We start from the raw sequence: 16276 nt of genomic DNA, 5'->3' as shown, positions 1-16276 counted from the left end.
ACTAAATCCTTGGTTTGCCTAGGTATATATATATATAATCGTGTTACTGGGAAATGATGGCATTTCCATCTCTGTTTGCAATACTTAAATAACCCACATCAAACTAAACTTGTTTACTGGGTCTTGAAACTAGTTACAGCATGGAGATATCCTACTAAAAATATTAGTCTGGCTCCTAGATAGAACTAAAATAAACTAAAATCTTCAAAGAAGTCTTTTTTAAGATTACCAAAGGGAGGCTCTCTGCTCCTCCCCACTGAACAGACAGCACATCTTCTGGTGCATTGCCAGCCACATCCCGAGACATGAAGGGGAAGCTCAGAGTAAACAGATTTGGCCATATTGGGCACCTGATCATCAGGGCTGCTTTTAGCTCTGGCAATGCGAATATCATCGCCATCAATGACCCCTTCATTGACCTCAACTACATGGTATGCATGTTCCAGTATGATTCCACCATGGCAAATTCAATGGCACAGGCAAGGCTGGAAACAAAAAACTGGTCATCTATGGAAAGCTGGTCTTCACCTTCCAGGAGTGAGATCCTGCCAACATCAAAGGGGGTGATGCTAGTGCTGAGTGTGCTGTTGAATCCACTGGGGTCTTCACCATCATGTAGGAGGCTGGGGCTCACTTGAAGGTGGGGTTGAGAGGGTCATCATCTCTGCCCCTTCTGCTGATGCCCCCATGTTTGTGAGGGGCATGAGCCATGAGAAATATGGCAACTCCCTCAAGATTGTCAGCCATGTCTCCTGTACCACCAACTGCTTGGCCCCTCTGACCAAGGTCATCCATGATGACTTTGGCATCATGAGGGGACTCATGGTCACAGTCTATGCCATCATTGCCACCCAGAAGACTGTGGGTAACCCCCCTGGAAAGCCGTGGCATGGTGGCTGAGGTGTTGCCCAGAATATCATCCTGTTTTCTACTGGTGCTAAGGCTTCAGGCAAGGTCAACCCTGAGCTGAATAGGAAGCTCACTGGCATGGCCATCTGTGTCCCACCCCTCCCATGTGTCAGTGGTGGATCTTACCTGCCGCCTGGAGAAAGCTGCCATATATGATGATATCAAGAAGGTGGTGAAGAGGGCATCAGAGGGCCCCTTCAAGGGCATCCTGAGCTACACGGAGGACCCGGTTGCTTCCTGAAAATTCAACAGTGACACTCACCTTCCACCTTTGACACTGGGACTGGCATTGCTCTCAATGACCACTTTGTGAAGCTAATTTTCTGGTATGACAATGAATTTGGCTATAGCAACTGGGTGGTGGACCATGTGGTCCACATGGCCTCCACGGAATATGACCCCCCTGGACCACCAGCCCCAGGGAGAGCAAGAAGAAGAGAGAAGCCTTCAGCTGCTGGAGATTCCTTGCTCCAACTCATCCCCCAACACACTGAGAGTCTTCTGGCCTCTACAGTTTCCATCCCAGACCCCCTGAAAAAGAGAGGGCCTTGGGGAGCCATATCTTGTCATGTACTGTCAATAAAGTGTACTGTACCAAGCTGACCCTCCAAAAAAAAGCATACCAAAGAGAGAATACAAATATAACAATAATAAAATTTAAAAATTGTTTTTCTCTATTTACTTCCTATCTAATATCATCTTACACAGAGAGCTGCTTTTTTCTTCAATTTATCTCCCAAACTCCTCTCTCTACCCCAAGTTCTTCAGCCCACAGAGAGCTGAATCCTTCCCTTCCCCAACCACCTAAATTTTGCTGGGTTTTCTGATAACTCTTATCATTATGTTTCTATTAATTTCCCCTTGCTGGCTTTCCCAGTTGTCTGCCTCACTGTGACCCTACTCAACACAAAAATCTCCCCAGCAGCAAATATGCAATGGAAATGAACTTAGGATGAGGTGGGGGTGGGGAGAAAGGGGCTCAGGACATCTGTACCTACAATTTAGTGTATTTACTGAACGGAGGACTGAATAATGCTTATTAGCTAAGAAAATGTAAACATCTTCAGGTCCTGTGGTTCTCTAAATGTTTAAAACCATTATTTTTATTGCATTTTGTAATATATGGAAAATTCTATGAACCAATTTTTATATAATTGTATACAATTTTTAAACTTAAAAAATTTGAAAGCTGCTGTTCCTTGGGGATACTGATGAATGCCCTCCAGGGATCAGGAAATTGCTTTGGTGCCATCTGCTGGCGGCTAGAGATATACCAGGCACTTACTCCAATTGATAGATTGTTTTTTCCAAATCCTAGCTCCCTACCACTGCATTTCCAAGTAACCAGAAAAAGAATTGTAACTTCTGGGGACAGGGCCACAAGTGCTCAAGTTCATAATAATGTAAATGACTTTGACTGGGACGTAACAGGAAGATCCAATATTCAACTTCTCAGTTCATTTACCAAGTCATGTGTTTGTGTCTCAAGTGTAGATTTCACATGCTGAATTTACATTGCTCATGGTATACATCCTGTTTCATCTCTCATCAATAGATATTTTCAAGTAGCCCATAAATTGTGATATATGATGCAAATAATATGCAATTTTTTGAAGTTTCTGAATAGTTTACTTTTGTTATAGTTAGAATATTTCTGTCATTCCTGTAACCATACTACTTTGATTCACTTATATTCTGATATACATTTATTGAATCAGAAAGAGATACAGACAGAAACAGCTTATACACATTTGCATTCATTCACTCATTTGTTCCGCCAAGAAATATTTATTGTCAGCCACGCCCCAGGCATGTTATTTCCCAGCACGGATCCAGCAGTAAGCATGAATTCAATACCACCCTTGGACCAGAGTAAGGCCTGAAATTGTATCACGAGTACATTTAAAAATTTGTTTAAAAACGTGGGAGCCTGTTTCTCAAAGTCTGCCTTTTAGCTCTGCTGTCGTATAACCTGAACATCCAGTCTCTGGTTTCATGCATAAGCATCAGGGAAATAGGTCTCTTGTCCTGGGTCCTCAGATGAAAACAAACCCTGTTTGAATGCTCTGAAGGCTTATGAGTTGTACTACCCCCGGACACCGTGTCAGAGCACAAGGAAGATTTGTACATAGAAGGGCTTTAGGTAAGAGAAAAGACAAATCGGTAACTTGCTCTTCCTGCATAAACATAATAGATTTCCACATGATGAAGTGTTATTCCTAAGTAGTTCCAAACATGGACTTTCTTGTTTCCTTTTGTTTTCCAATTTATTGATCTGGATGTACTCATGAATTAGCGAAGGATTCTCAACAATTGGATGGGGTAGCTGAAGACTGTTTACAATATTTAACAATTCATGCGACTCTTAATTTGAAAACAGGTAGATATAGATGAAACATGAATGAAAGGTGATACTGATTCTTTATACTGGCAACTAGATGGACTTTGAATGACAAACTTGTGAATAATTTATTTTTTTGTGAAAATAATTAATAGGGTAATAATATTTACCAAAAAATTAAAAACGTCTTTATTTAATTTTATTTGAAAGTTTGTCATTAATTATAATCTATTTTGCCTTCCTAAAAGAAAGACAACTGTTGAAAACCAGTGAAAGGTAAAATGTATTGACTCCTTAATTTCCATTTTTATGAAAATATATTCAAGTTTTGTGTACTTTGAATATGATTAAATTTTATTTTTTAATCTTTTGGATCATTTTTGTCAATAAAACACCACGGATGAAAATCTGGGTTGACCAGCATAATTGATAATTTTGCTGACATGAAAGCAAAATTTTATAAGAAACATATTAACTTTATCTGTCTTTATTACTTATCCAAAATTATCAGCCAGTCAACATTATACCCAGAGAGATGCAATAATTAAGTACTGTCATCTTTTATATTTTGCCATCTATCATTCATATAAAAACATTTTTATCATTATAAATGTTTACTTGTCAAAGTTGGAGGTTATAACCCCAACTTAATGATAGAGGAAGAGTAGTAACAGTGTGTTAGGTTGACTTATAACTATTTAGACCAACAGTAGGTGAGTGTCTGTTTGTACACTCGCCCAGCCTCCACGATCTTAGGGGCAGACTTCATGCCAGCCTATATGATGACGGTATTCAAGTGAGAAGACTCAAGAAAACAGTAAGCAAACAAATGAGATTGATCCAGGTCATCATAAGTGGTGTGAAGAAAATAGAAGCTTGGTGTATTTGATGGACAGAAAGAAGCTCTTTCTGTGGCTGGAACGGAGTAAATGTCAGTCCTATCTGGGATGATCTCCGTATTGTCAAGAATTTTCAATCAGGTCTCAGCTTAAATATTCCCTCCTTAGAGAGTTCTTCTCCAACCATTCAAACTGCCTTTTCTCTGTCACCCTTTGTAGTGGGGCCATTAGAGTCCTTCTCACATTCCATGAAGCTTTTCTGGTTTATCTACTTGCTTACTGTTTGTCTGTCTCTTCCTGGTGGTATGCGGGTTCCATAAGCTGTCTTGGTCACCACTATATGCTTAGCCTGGCTTAAAAAACCATTAAAAAAAAAAAGACTTAATGAAAGGCAGAGAATATTTGTTGGGTATAGAAGCAGGGAGCCCCCAAATTTGTAACTGTGTTTCCAACAATCTTCCAGGAAAAGGGTTATTGAAAGAGTAACATCCTGGTACAGAAAAAAGTTCCATTTCTTGAGATTAATGAAGGCATCCAGAAAAGATATAGGATATCCAATCACTCCCGCAACCTGAGTAGCCTTTTGGAGAGACTACTTCACTCCCTTTTGTAGCACCTACCAACTGCTTTGGAAACAGTTGGTTTATCCACATGGGACACTCTTCAGCAAAATTAACCTCTAATGATGCCAAGACCAGTGGTTGCCTGTGGCCAGAGGTAGGAGTGGGCATCACAGCAAAAGGGTAAAAGGAAACTTCCTATTTTTTTTTTTAGGGGAGTTACATCTTCATTTGTTACATTTGTTACATTCATTTGTTACAACTCATAGAACCGTTGAACTGAGTTGGACAATTTGGTTTGTATATTGTATCTCAATAGGGTTAACTTTAAAATGAAATTTTAAAAATTAGGTATGCGTTTTTCAGAAATGCAAAGTGGTTGGTGACAAGATGATCCCCAAGATCCAAGGCAGTGGCAACCAACGTTTATAGAGCAGCTCGCATCGTTCGATCAGCAGCTCACCGCATGAAATTCTCACCCTTTCCCCCCTTTATAGAAAAGGTAACAAACTCAGATGAAACAATTCGTTGGAGCTCACGGGCGCCAGCGCCCAGATTTGAGCCCACTTAACGTGATTTTGTAGCTCACATTTTTAACCGGTGGCTAATCTATCTGCTGGTACATAGTGAAAGCTGGATAAGTGTACGTTGATTGAATGGTTCCAGCTAATGATCCTTAACGCTCACAAAAGGCCAGCCCTGAGACTGAAACCTTCAGGCACAAAGCAGGGCGCGGACGAGTAACCCCTGCACCGGAGCCGGACCCAAGCCAAAGCCAAAGCCTGAAATCCGGCAAGGCGAAGGGGCGGGGCTTCTGCGCAGGGAGGCGGGGTCATCATATCGCATTTCTGACAAGCTTGTGCCTCCTCTCTTGCCGTAGTCCCTGAAACCGGAAGTTCCCCTGAAGCATGTTCTGAATTTCCGGGTGAGAGCAGGCCGTTCTGGTAGCATGTGGGAACTGCTGTGAAGAGTGGTCACTCTGGACTTGCGTCCCGAATTCGAGCTCTCGGTGAGCAGGAGCTGTAGGGGAGTAGACGGAACGGCAAGGGAGGGTGAGGTGTCCGCGGGTTTTCGAGTCTTGCGAAGTCGGAGCTGAAGAAAGCCACTGCGTGGCTCCAGGAACTTGAGAGAATGCTGTTGCCGTGGCGTCTGTGCCCTGCCTGGGGTCCGTGAGTCCCGGGGCAGCCGGCTGTGTATCGGTGACGGCGCTGAGTGCGAGGAAGATTACTTGTATGCGAGGCATTGGAAGCTCGTAGTTCAGCCCCCTGTAGTTTTCTGGAGCCTTCTCACAGCATCTTTGTTTTTTAGCCTGTGTTTTTAGAAACCTGCCTGCGTGGGAGATGACGTCCTTAGCCCAGCAGCTCCAGCGCCTCGCCCTCCCTCAAAGTGACCGTAGTCTGTTCTCGAGAGATGTAGTTGCCTCTTTGTTGTTTGACCCCAAGGAAGCGGCCTCCATCGACAGGGACACCGCCTTTGCCATTGGTGAGCGACTCGTTAGTTCAGAAAAGGTCTTCTAGGCACCTGTTCTGTGGATGTTGCTGTATTGTTTTCTCTCTTGATCCTCCGTCTTCCTTAACAGTTTCTAATTTGTTGGCTTACTCTGTTCAGAGAAAGAGGATAACCAATAACTATGTGCTTGATGCATGAAACGTGGTAGCATCTGAGTTTCACAGATGAAGAAACAAGGTTGGGGAGCTTAACTAATGTGTGGAGTGGAAGAACAGTCAAAAAAAAAAAACAAAAGGCTGGAGGCATGGCTTGGATAGAGGAGGAGTCTTCCCCACTTCTATGGAGACTGGCCTGGTCATTTAAAGAATTTTTAAAAATTCTTTTAAGAATGGTACCCGCCAGGCAGAACTTTCTCTGCTAGCTGGGGAGATAAGATTTGCTTTTTTATGTTGAAAACTTGAAATCTGTGTTTGGGACTATTTCAGATTATATAAGATTTTTGGGGATAAGTGAAAACTAACAGAGAAGTGAGATGAATTTGCTTGCAAAGAATTGTTAAATGAACTGTCTGCAGGGCACCTGGGTGGCTCAGTCCGTTAGCGTCTGACTTCAGCTCAGGTCCTGATCTCACAGTTCGTGGGTTCGAACCCCTGGACGGGCTCTGCTGACAGCTCAGAGCCTGGAGCCTGCTTCTGCTTCTGTGTCTCCCTCTCTCTCTGCCCCTCCTCTTCTCATGCTCTGTCTATCTCTGTCCCTCAACAGTAAACATTAAAAATAAATAGATAAACAAACTGTCCTTTTCCTAGGATGCACTGGCCTGGAAGAGCTGCTTGGGATCGATCCTTCCTTTGAGCAGTTTGAAACACCGTTGTTCAGCCAGCTAGCAAAAACACTGGAGCGCAGCGTTCAGACCAAAGCAGTGAACAAAGAGCTGGATGAGAACATTTCGTTGTTCCTTATTCACTTGTCCCCTTACTTCCTGCTGAAGCCAGCACAGAAGTGTCTGGAGTGGTTGATTCACAGGTAGCAAATGAAACCACAGAAAGAACTATGGGCTAACAACTTTGATCTTTTTAAAAGATTAAGTAATGAGAACACTTAAACCAATTTAAAGTTGAGAAATTAGGTCTTTGAAGAGATTAACATGATGTCTGTTAGGTGAAATAAGCATGCCATTCTGTTAAACTCCTTTTTGTTTAACTGGACATCTTGCCTCAATAGACCAACTTTATTAGTTCCGAGGAGCTCACATCACTTGACCATTATTAATCGTTACTGCATATTTGGAGCAAGGGGTATTATTAAACTTTCTTGCCAAAATAACAAACCAGTGCTTTGGGAAGAAGCAAATAGTATCCTCTAAAATACCATCACTTAAGAAAAACAATAATAGCTAGTGTCTGTTGAGCATTTATTATGTACCAGGTTCTGTGGTGGGTACTTTGCATGCACTGTCTCTGTGCTCACAGCATTTGTATGGGAAGATCCATGTGTTTTCCCGATCATACAGTTCACAGAATTGACACACAGAGGGGTTAACTTCCCTGGGTCACACAGCTAGTAAGCTGAGATACAAGACTGTTTCCAAGGTTTGACTTTTGGGAAATTGGGAGTACTCAGTGTATTTCCTTACTCATTTGGCATCACATCACAGCTTACACAGTTTTGCTTATTCTGCTGTGCATTGTATGTTTTAAAAGTAGAACGACGTCTGTTTCATTAATTGGAGACATGGAGCTAAAGTGATTTCCTTTCCAGAAACAGGGGAGTCACTGAGAAAACATAAGTTTAACTTGGAGCTTCTGATAATCAGAACATTAGAGTCATCAGACAAAAAACAGTCTGTAATGTTTCCCTTTTTCTTCTGACATTTAATCCCATAGAGCATTAGCATAAGGAATGCTTTTTATTTATGTAATTTACTTATTAAGTAAACATTAGATTCTATACAAGGTTAAGTAGGCTGCCCTTGGTTATTGTTTTTGAAATAAAGATGTATGCAGAGTTTGGGGTGTTGTGCTTCCTAAAGCAGTTGAGGAAAGCTTGGTGAAGGGAGTGGCATGTTGGCGAGTAAGTTTAGAGTGTAAATAGCCACAAAAGGAGTTACCTCACTGGGAGAATTAGGAGAAGCATCCTGAACATGGAGGCATTTGAGCTAGGTCTACAAGGCTAGAAAGGATTTAATGTACCTGGCGTGATTAATGAACCTGTCTTTACTATAGTAGAGGAGCCAATACAAAGTTGTGTGAAATTTAGAGACAAATTATCAAACGTTGTAATCTGACAGTTTTTTCTAATTCAGTGAAAGTGATGTGATTTTAGTCTTCTGGTTTTAGAATTCTGATAAGCCAAGGAAGCTGAACTTCAGAGCTTAGAGAGGAGCCAAGCATTGCTGCCTAGTTGACCAGTCGGTTTTCTGTTGGTTTGACCTCAGTGGTCGCACTATTATGTTAATTTAATAGGGTGTTTGGTTTTTTTTTTCAGTTGAGAGAAAGTGAATGGGATATAGATTTTGATATTGAATATTAAAAAATACTAGGCATAAGAGTTGACAGAACTCTGTTGAGGAGTACTTTAATGCAAAATAGAGGCTTATCATTTAGTGTTCTTTATCTTGCTTATAGTTACATACTTGTTTTTGCTGATATTCTGAGTAGTTCTAGTTCATTGATAGAGAATCTGGACCTGAAAGGAAATAGGTGCTTGTGGGTTTTGTGACATTTTGAATTGTTTGGTTTTCTTCCCCCAGGTTCCATATCCATCTTTATAATCAAGATAGCCTCATTGCCTGTGTTCTACCATATCACGAGACCCGAATATTTGTACGGGTTATACAGCTTCTGAAAATTAATAATCCAAAGCACAAATGGTTTTGGTTGTCACCAGTTAAGGTATGATTGTTGAATGATATGTATCTATAATCATTACAGATCTTGATTAAGGGATACAATTTGAAAAAAAAAATAAAGTCCTTAGCACTCCTTGAGGTAGTCCAAGGATTACCCCCATCACTTCTATTTCCTGATTTCTAGTTGAAATTGGCATTTACTTAGCACCTGACATTAGGCTAGGCAATTGACCTTATATTATCTTGGTTTTTCACAAAACTATTTTTACAGATGAGCATAGGCCAAGAAAATTACTTGCCCAAGTTTAAATAACTATAAAGTGGCAGTTAGGATTTAAATTTAGGTCTGATTTTAAAATTTATTATCTTTCCACTATACTGCTGTCTGACATTTTAGATCTTTGAACTATATTGCTTTAAAAAAAATTAGAGGTGAAGAAAAGCAGAAAAATGCTTTAAAAATTAAAAGGATAGTGATGACACGAAGAACTAATAATATTAAAGTTGTAAAAAAAAAAACACAAAAAGATGCTGGGATTTAATCTATAGCTGAATGAAAGGATGTGCCTTCCACGAAGGGTCTGGTAGGGTCGTTTAACATGGTTTTGTAATAGGACAACTGACTTGCCATTTTCACTTTGTTTGCAACATGTAGTAGAAGGAAGTACATTTACGTTAACAGGAATTTTACTGAATATTGAGTGTGGCAGTTCTGGCCAGGAGGAGGACAGATGGGACAGAAATAGACTAACAGACTGTGGGACATTGAAGAGAGTTAATTTAGTGTGTGATAATAGTGAAGTCAGTGATCAGAAGTAGTAAAAAGAAAGGAATGGGACTTTTTAATTGGAAGTACAGTTCAAGAGTTTGGATGTAAAGCACTTGAACTGACAGGTGTTCAAGAAGAGAAAGACAACCTATAATAAAGCTTACCAAACTACTCCCTCTGCTAATATAACATCAAAGTCATTTTTTTTCCCTACTCTACACACAGACGCCGATGCTCTCTAGACACATTTCTTTCAGGTATGCAACTCCATTCACCTATTAATGTTCACTTAAGGTTCTCCTTTCTTTTATTCAGTGTTTATTGAACACCCAGTACATGCCATGCATGATGCTAAGCGGTGGGAATAGCAGTATACGTTTTCTGGGTTCCTAGTGTATTTTTATTACTAGTGTTACTGTAAAGCAGAGACAACCATAGCACATTGGCTCAAAAACCCAATCTAACTAGTAGAGTTCCTAAGAATCTAGAGAACCCAGATTTAGATAAATACATATGAAAATGCAACACATAATAAGTAGGCAGTATTCACTGAGTACCTCTGCCCCCATTGCTGACCTCTTTTGGATTTCTAAAGTTTGCACAATTTTATATATTAATTTCCTCTTTACCACCAGCTATATGGAGAGGTTATTTTGTGTCTATGAACTGCATCAGTAAAAGCTGTTACTGTGGTAGGTACTTTAAAAAAATGATCAGTTGATCAATATCCTTAAAAAGTGTTGGTTCTTTCTATAACAGCAACATGGAGTACCCTTAGCTAGGGGAACTTTGATTACCCACTGCTACAAAGATCTTGGATTCATGGATTTCATTTGCAGTATGGTGACAAAATCTGTGAAGGTGAGTAGTATCTGATTTCCTGGCTCTATAATTCCATTAAGATTGCTTGCTTTGAATGAAGAAAACCTGCCAAGGTGTTCCCTGATCACATCGTGCTTCAGAGAAGTTCCTGTTGTTAAGTGACCTGGTCTTCTGGAGCATGAGCAGTTTGCATCAGTCCTTCATCACAAAGGTGTTTTCCTACAAAAATAAATTGTTCTGTTTCTTGTCAAATTCTGTTGACAGTGATGACCAAAGGTGAGGAAGATTATTCATTCTTGTCATATTTAATTGAACCATTGCATTCGTGTACTTAATGTTGTCTATGGTAAAAATAAAAAAGTCTGAAGTAGTTAAGGGGAGCTGTAAATATTCTCGTACGTTTCTCTGACTGGTCTTCCAGTCTTATCTGTGCTTTGTGTTTTATGTTTTAGGTTTTTGCCGAGTGTCCTGGGAGTTCAGCTCCGTTGAGAGTGCTCTTAACTTTTTATGCTTCTACCATCGTGTCTGCTCTAGTGGCTGCTGAGGGCGTGTTGGATAATATAGTCGCCAAGCTATTTCCATATATCCAAAAGGTTGGTCCTGCTCACATGTAAAGTGGATTATTTTGTACTTGAAGGAATTTCCTGGCCTTATGAAAATTTCGCTTAGACATAAATACTTTTAGGTTGACAGCATAGTTCAGATGGTTGGCAAGATTTAATTTTTCGGTAAAAAATTTGACTTTTTTGTCTTAAAAACTTGTGAAAAGCAGGCTCTTATTTAGGGCTCCTTAAGATAAATTGTTGGCTGTTTGGGTCGGCCAGTACCTTTCAGATTTGTTTTCTTATCAGTCCTGTGACTCACTGGAAGCAGAATGGATTAGAAAATTTCATCAAGGCATGTGCTCTCTTATCATTCTTTTTACAATGACTTCCACTTCTCAGTGTTTTTCTTCCCAAGTGCCTCGTGGCCTACCACCCTCCCAGATTCCCCAGGGAGGTACTGCTTTCGCTTCCTGCTGTTGTCACAGAATTATTCGCTTTCAGCAGACATTTTTGTTTCTGAAATCTTTCCGCTGGTGGGTGTTTGCCTAGAAAAGAAGAGCCTCCTGGCTCCTGTTAGCATATGTAGTGGATGTTTGAGTTGGGAGACCTTCTGAGATCCCTCCTCTCATCCAAGAGACATAACCTCATCTCTGCTCAGAAGAAGAGGCCTACTTCCAGGGAGTAGTTGATGCATCAGTGTACATTAGGTAGTCTGGACCTCCAATTTATGACATTTTTAATTTGTCAAGGTGAAGTAGCATTTTAAGTAGAATTAAATGATAGAGTTTATCATTTTTTCTTGTATCTTAAAAAATATTTAGGGGTTGAAATCGTCTTTACCAGATTACAGAGCTGCAACATACATGATAATATGTCAGATTTCTGTGAAAGTGACCTTGGAAGATGCCTTCGTTAACTCATTGGCTTCACAGATCATCAAAACGTTGACCAAAGTTCCTTCTTTGATCAAGGATGGATTAGGTTGCCTAATAGTGCTCATGCAGAGACAGAAGCCTGAGAGCCTTGGGGAAAAGTACGTACGACTGAATTGGGAGATAATAGTAATGAGAGGAGAATGAAAGTATTTTTGAATAATTCTTTTCAAAGATAAATTTTATACTTTTTTTATATTGCCATATATTATCTGACTTTTGAAGTTAACATTTTATGTACTTACTTCTTCAAAGGCCATTTTCTCATTTGTGTAACGTTCCTGATCTTATTACAATACTTCATAAGATTTCTGAAATCTATGATATCAGTCCTCTTCTGCGCTACATGATTCCCCACCTGGTTGTCGCCATTGTTAATCATGTTACAGGTTTGTGGTTTTATATTTTGTGTCTAGAAACTTCATGCCTACGATTTAATTCCCTTAAAGTAGGAACCCCATTCTTGTTAATATCTTAAAGATATTTCTAGTTTCTGCTGTCTAATTGTTTTTGTGCAGTTTTTTTTTTTAATGTAAAAGACATTTGAGGTGGGGAGTAGGTTGGTTGAAGGAGGTACTTGTTAATTGATAGGCTCAGAATTCTGGTGTGTCTCTTTAATGGCTGTTCTTTTTTAATGTTTATTTAATTTGAGAGAGAGAGTGTATGTGTGCACAAGTAGGGGAGGGACAGAGGGAGAGAGAGAATCCCAGAGAGGCTCCACACAGTCAGCAGAGAGCCTGACACAGAGCTTGATCTCGTAAACCCATGAGATACGACCTGAGTTGAAACCAAGAGTCAGATGCTTAACCGACTGAGCCTCCCAGGCGCCTTTAATGTGTGTCCTTAAACAATCTCCACATGAAAAAGACTATGGAATTAGTTTAAAATGATTATCATATATTACCAAGTAAAACTTTCCCTTTTCATTTAGATGTTCAATGAATTTCAGTGACTCATGTGCAACAAATACTTGCCAAAAAAAGCTTTTCTCCTTTGAGTCATTCAACATAAAAAGACCAAGAAAGTCTCATACATAAAACCCCCAAAATTTGAAAAGCCATAAAAACGGTAATTAAAAATGATTGTTTCCATTATATGCTTTTTATCCTTCAATAAATACAGGAAGACAAGAAGAAATGTTTGGTCCTATTGCCACTTAAACTAAGAAAAACATAGTAAGAAGACATCTCTAAAGGATGTCAGTTTATTGGCAACTAAGGCTTGCCTAGCTGGGTGTTGGTTTAAATGTGTGTCTCAGAAATATGACTAGCATCTGTAAAAGAATGTTTCTCCTATTTTGGTGGTGATGGGGTCTCAGTCTTCGAAGGCAGGGCTGCCATCTGATGGGGGTAGATACATGCAGTAAATGTGGAATAGAGGACGAGGGCTCAGTGCAGGAAGGCACATGAAGATATTGAGCTCTCGGCTTGGGTCACAGCTTCAACGACTTGTAATATGACCTGGAACAGCTATTTTTTGGATCTCTGTTTTGTAAATAAGATAGGCATGAAAAACTTGCTAAAAATGTAGAGAATTTCAAGTAAAGCGTAAGTGAAGGTAATATATACAAAAATGTAAAAAATATAAATGGCCGAATAGATGAACTGCACTTTTATAAACAGGTAAAATGCTGGATACCAGTGTATATGGTTTAAAGTTATTCCTATAGAAACCTTTTCTGCTGTAAATTAATAATGTGAGCACAAAAAAAATTTTTCCCCATCAATTTTGATTTATGTTCTAAGGAGAAGAAACTGAAGGAATGGATGGTCAAATCTACAGGAGTCATTTAGAAGCTATACTTAGAAATATATCACTGAAGAACAACTTAGATCATTTGTTGGCTAGGTAAGCTATTATTTCTGACATGCTTTTGTATTTTTGTGGCTTAGTATACTTTTTAGAATCAGTTGGGTAGCAGTTTTCTAGTATCTCTTTATGATGCTTATGATGCACCATGTCATTTCATTAATTATAAGTACTTAGCATAAGAATTACAGCAATAGAAGGAAAAAGTAATTTGTCTTTAATGCTTAAATGTGATCACGGAACATTAATGGTTAAGCTGTGTTTGGGTTATAGCCACATGGAACTAGTGGTCGTTGTGATTTTCCTGTTAGTGCATTAAAATGCCTGAAACAATGCATCACAGTTGGTATTTAGTAAGTATCAAGTAGAAATTAATATTGAGGGTTGACGTGACGTGAAAATTCTTTTCTATAAAGATAGTCGTCTCCCATTTTCTTTTTTTTACTTGATACAGTGAAAAGAATGTAGGCGTTGCAGTCAGACATGGGCTTGAATCCTTCTCTCCTTGCCAGCAGAGTAGAGTAGTACGTTCTGAAGGTCAGACTGCCTGGATCTGGTTTTGCTGTTGTGTAACATTGGCCTGTCTGCTGTTCCATCATTTGTGCCCCTCGCTCACAGAGTTGGCTTGTGGATTAAATGAGAGTAGACGTGGGAAGTGCTGTTGAGCGTGGGCCCCGGAGCCCATTTGGGCTCGAGAACCTGCTCTACTGTTGATGGCACAGGAGGGCTTGCTAAGCGTTGGCTGCGGTCATCTCCTCCTGTGATCACAGGCAGATGATGGGCGTTGTCAACCCTAGCTTTTGTATATGTAAAATAATGACTGGTACCTCGTAGAAGTATGGCAAAATATTTCTGAAGGATCTAGAACATAATGGGTGCTCAGTAAATAGTAGCTCTCACGTCTGCTGACACTGGTTTTATTTTGCAGCCTTCTTTTTGAAGAGTATATTTCATATAACTCACAGGAAGAAATCGATGCAGATAAAGTATCTTTGCTTAACGAAGAGTTTCTTCCACTTATCAGACTTCTAGAAAGCAAGTAAGTTGTATGTTTGTGCCCTTTAATGTGTGTCTTATTTTATGAAAAGATTCGCAGGTCATATTGTAACATAGGGAATGAATTATAAGGAGGCTGTTCTTCCCCTCTCCCCCCACCCCAGCTTTAGGAAGACCTGTATGGGATTTGAGGGTGTTTGACCTATCTTTATAGGAAATATGGGCTGTTTGGGGACTGTCAGAGTATAATTTTTGTGTAGAGAGACGTTACTGTTGGAATACTCTTAAGGTTTTTTTGTTTATTTGTTTAATGAACATATGGTGCATTTGGTCAGTAACTTACTTAAGAATAATGAACTCTTTCATTTCTCCCCAGATACCCCAAAACATTAGATGTTGTATTAGAGGAACGCATAAAAGAAATTACAGATCTAAAAAAACAAGAGCTTTTTCATCAATTTATCTCTCTTTCTACAAGTGGAGGAAAGTATCAGGTAAGTTTTTCTTCCAAGGAATTACTACAATTATGGATATATTTGTGTGGTTATTTGAGGAGCTCTGGAGATAAATGACAAGTTCACTCCTTCCTTTGCAAAGCTTGATGGACAGGTGAAATTTATAACAGTTTCCCAGTTCCCTGGAGGGCGGCTATGAGGCCTCCATTCATTCAGTTATGCCTCGAATTATTGGAGAAAGGTGTGACAACTAAAATAACTGAATGTGACGCCTATTTCAGGAAGTGTTTGCAAGTGTTACTAGCAGTCACCAAAAGGGGGCTCCACTTAGGTTTCCAGTGTGTCCTTCTGTTTCTCCTACATGTGCCCTTTCCATTGCAGTGCCCACTAGCCACATGAGGCTCTTTACGTCATTGATGAGAAAAGGGGAGGTGAATTTTAATTTCATGATCATATTAGAACTTCAGAAATTTCCTTTTAATTCACCCTAGATTTTTCTACTAGAAGTTAAACATTTAGGCAGTTTTTACAGTTAGCCTTGAAAATAAATGTTATGAGGAGAAATGTGATTGTTTTGGTTTCTCTTTCATAATTAGACCTTCATCTTTAATGTTTTATTTCCAAATATTAGGATGATAGATTTCCTTCTTAGTCTAATTACATGAGTGAAGTAAGTTGTCATTAATCTGATAGTCTTTGTTTTATCATTTAGATGAATTGCTTTTTATGTTCAGTGACCAATTTTTTAACTTATATTTTCATGTAGGTGCTAATACACTGATGTATTTCAGGTGCTTCTCAGTTTTAAGTCAGATCCATATGATGAATACAAGGTTACTTTATAGAATTGCTTCACTGAATAAACCTACACATAGACACAAGTGTGCTCAAAATCACAACATTTACAATGCATATTATTTTCATCTGTTGTAACCCATACTACATTCTAGAGACAAAGATTTTACTTCTTGGTTTCTGGAATTAGATGGTTGTTATCAAATA

At 39.4% G+C, this 16276-nt stretch overlaps 1 protein-coding gene and 1 pseudogene across 3 annotated transcripts in view; both read left to right on the top strand.

Annotated features, from left to right (window-relative positions):
* The first annotated feature begins 305 nt into the window (after positions 1–305).
* On the top strand, positions 306–1512 carry LOC115275702 (annotated as a pseudogene).
* A 4053-nt stretch (positions 1513–5565) lies between these two features.
* The window catches only part of HEATR1 (HEAT repeat containing 1), a 50307-nt gene continuing 39596 nt past the window's right edge, over positions 5566–16276 (top strand). For 2 of the 3 annotated variants that reach the window (XM_029931644.1, XM_029931643.1), the window contains exons 1-11: positions 5566–5658; positions 5958–6131; positions 6905–7121; positions 8848–8989; positions 10475–10576; positions 10990–11130; positions 11904–12115; positions 12270–12403; positions 13760–13862; positions 14752–14862; positions 15196–15313. In XM_029931644.1, coding sequence (XP_029787504.1) covers positions 5990–6131; positions 6905–7121; positions 8848–8989; positions 10475–10576; positions 10990–11130; positions 11904–12115; positions 12270–12403; positions 13760–13862; positions 14752–14862; positions 15196–15313 — 1422 coding nt within the window. In that variant the 5' untranslated portion in view covers positions 5566–5658; positions 5958–5989. Of the gene's footprint in view, positions 5659–5957; positions 6132–6904; positions 7122–8847; positions 8990–9940; positions 9973–10474; positions 10577–10989; positions 11131–11903; positions 12116–12269; positions 12404–13759; positions 13863–14751; positions 14863–15195; positions 15314–16276 lie in introns of those variants that run through there. The other variant, XM_029931645.1, reaches the window with a different exon arrangement.

This window comes from Suricata suricatta, chromosome 2 (genome assembly GCF_006229205.1).
Source record: "Suricata suricatta isolate VVHF042 chromosome 2, meerkat_22Aug2017_6uvM2_HiC, whole genome shotgun sequence".
NCBI lineage: Eukaryota > Metazoa > Chordata > Mammalia > Carnivora > Herpestidae > Suricata > Suricata suricatta.
Note: the sequence above shows the minus strand (reverse complement) of the source record. Positions and strands in the feature narration are given on the sequence as shown.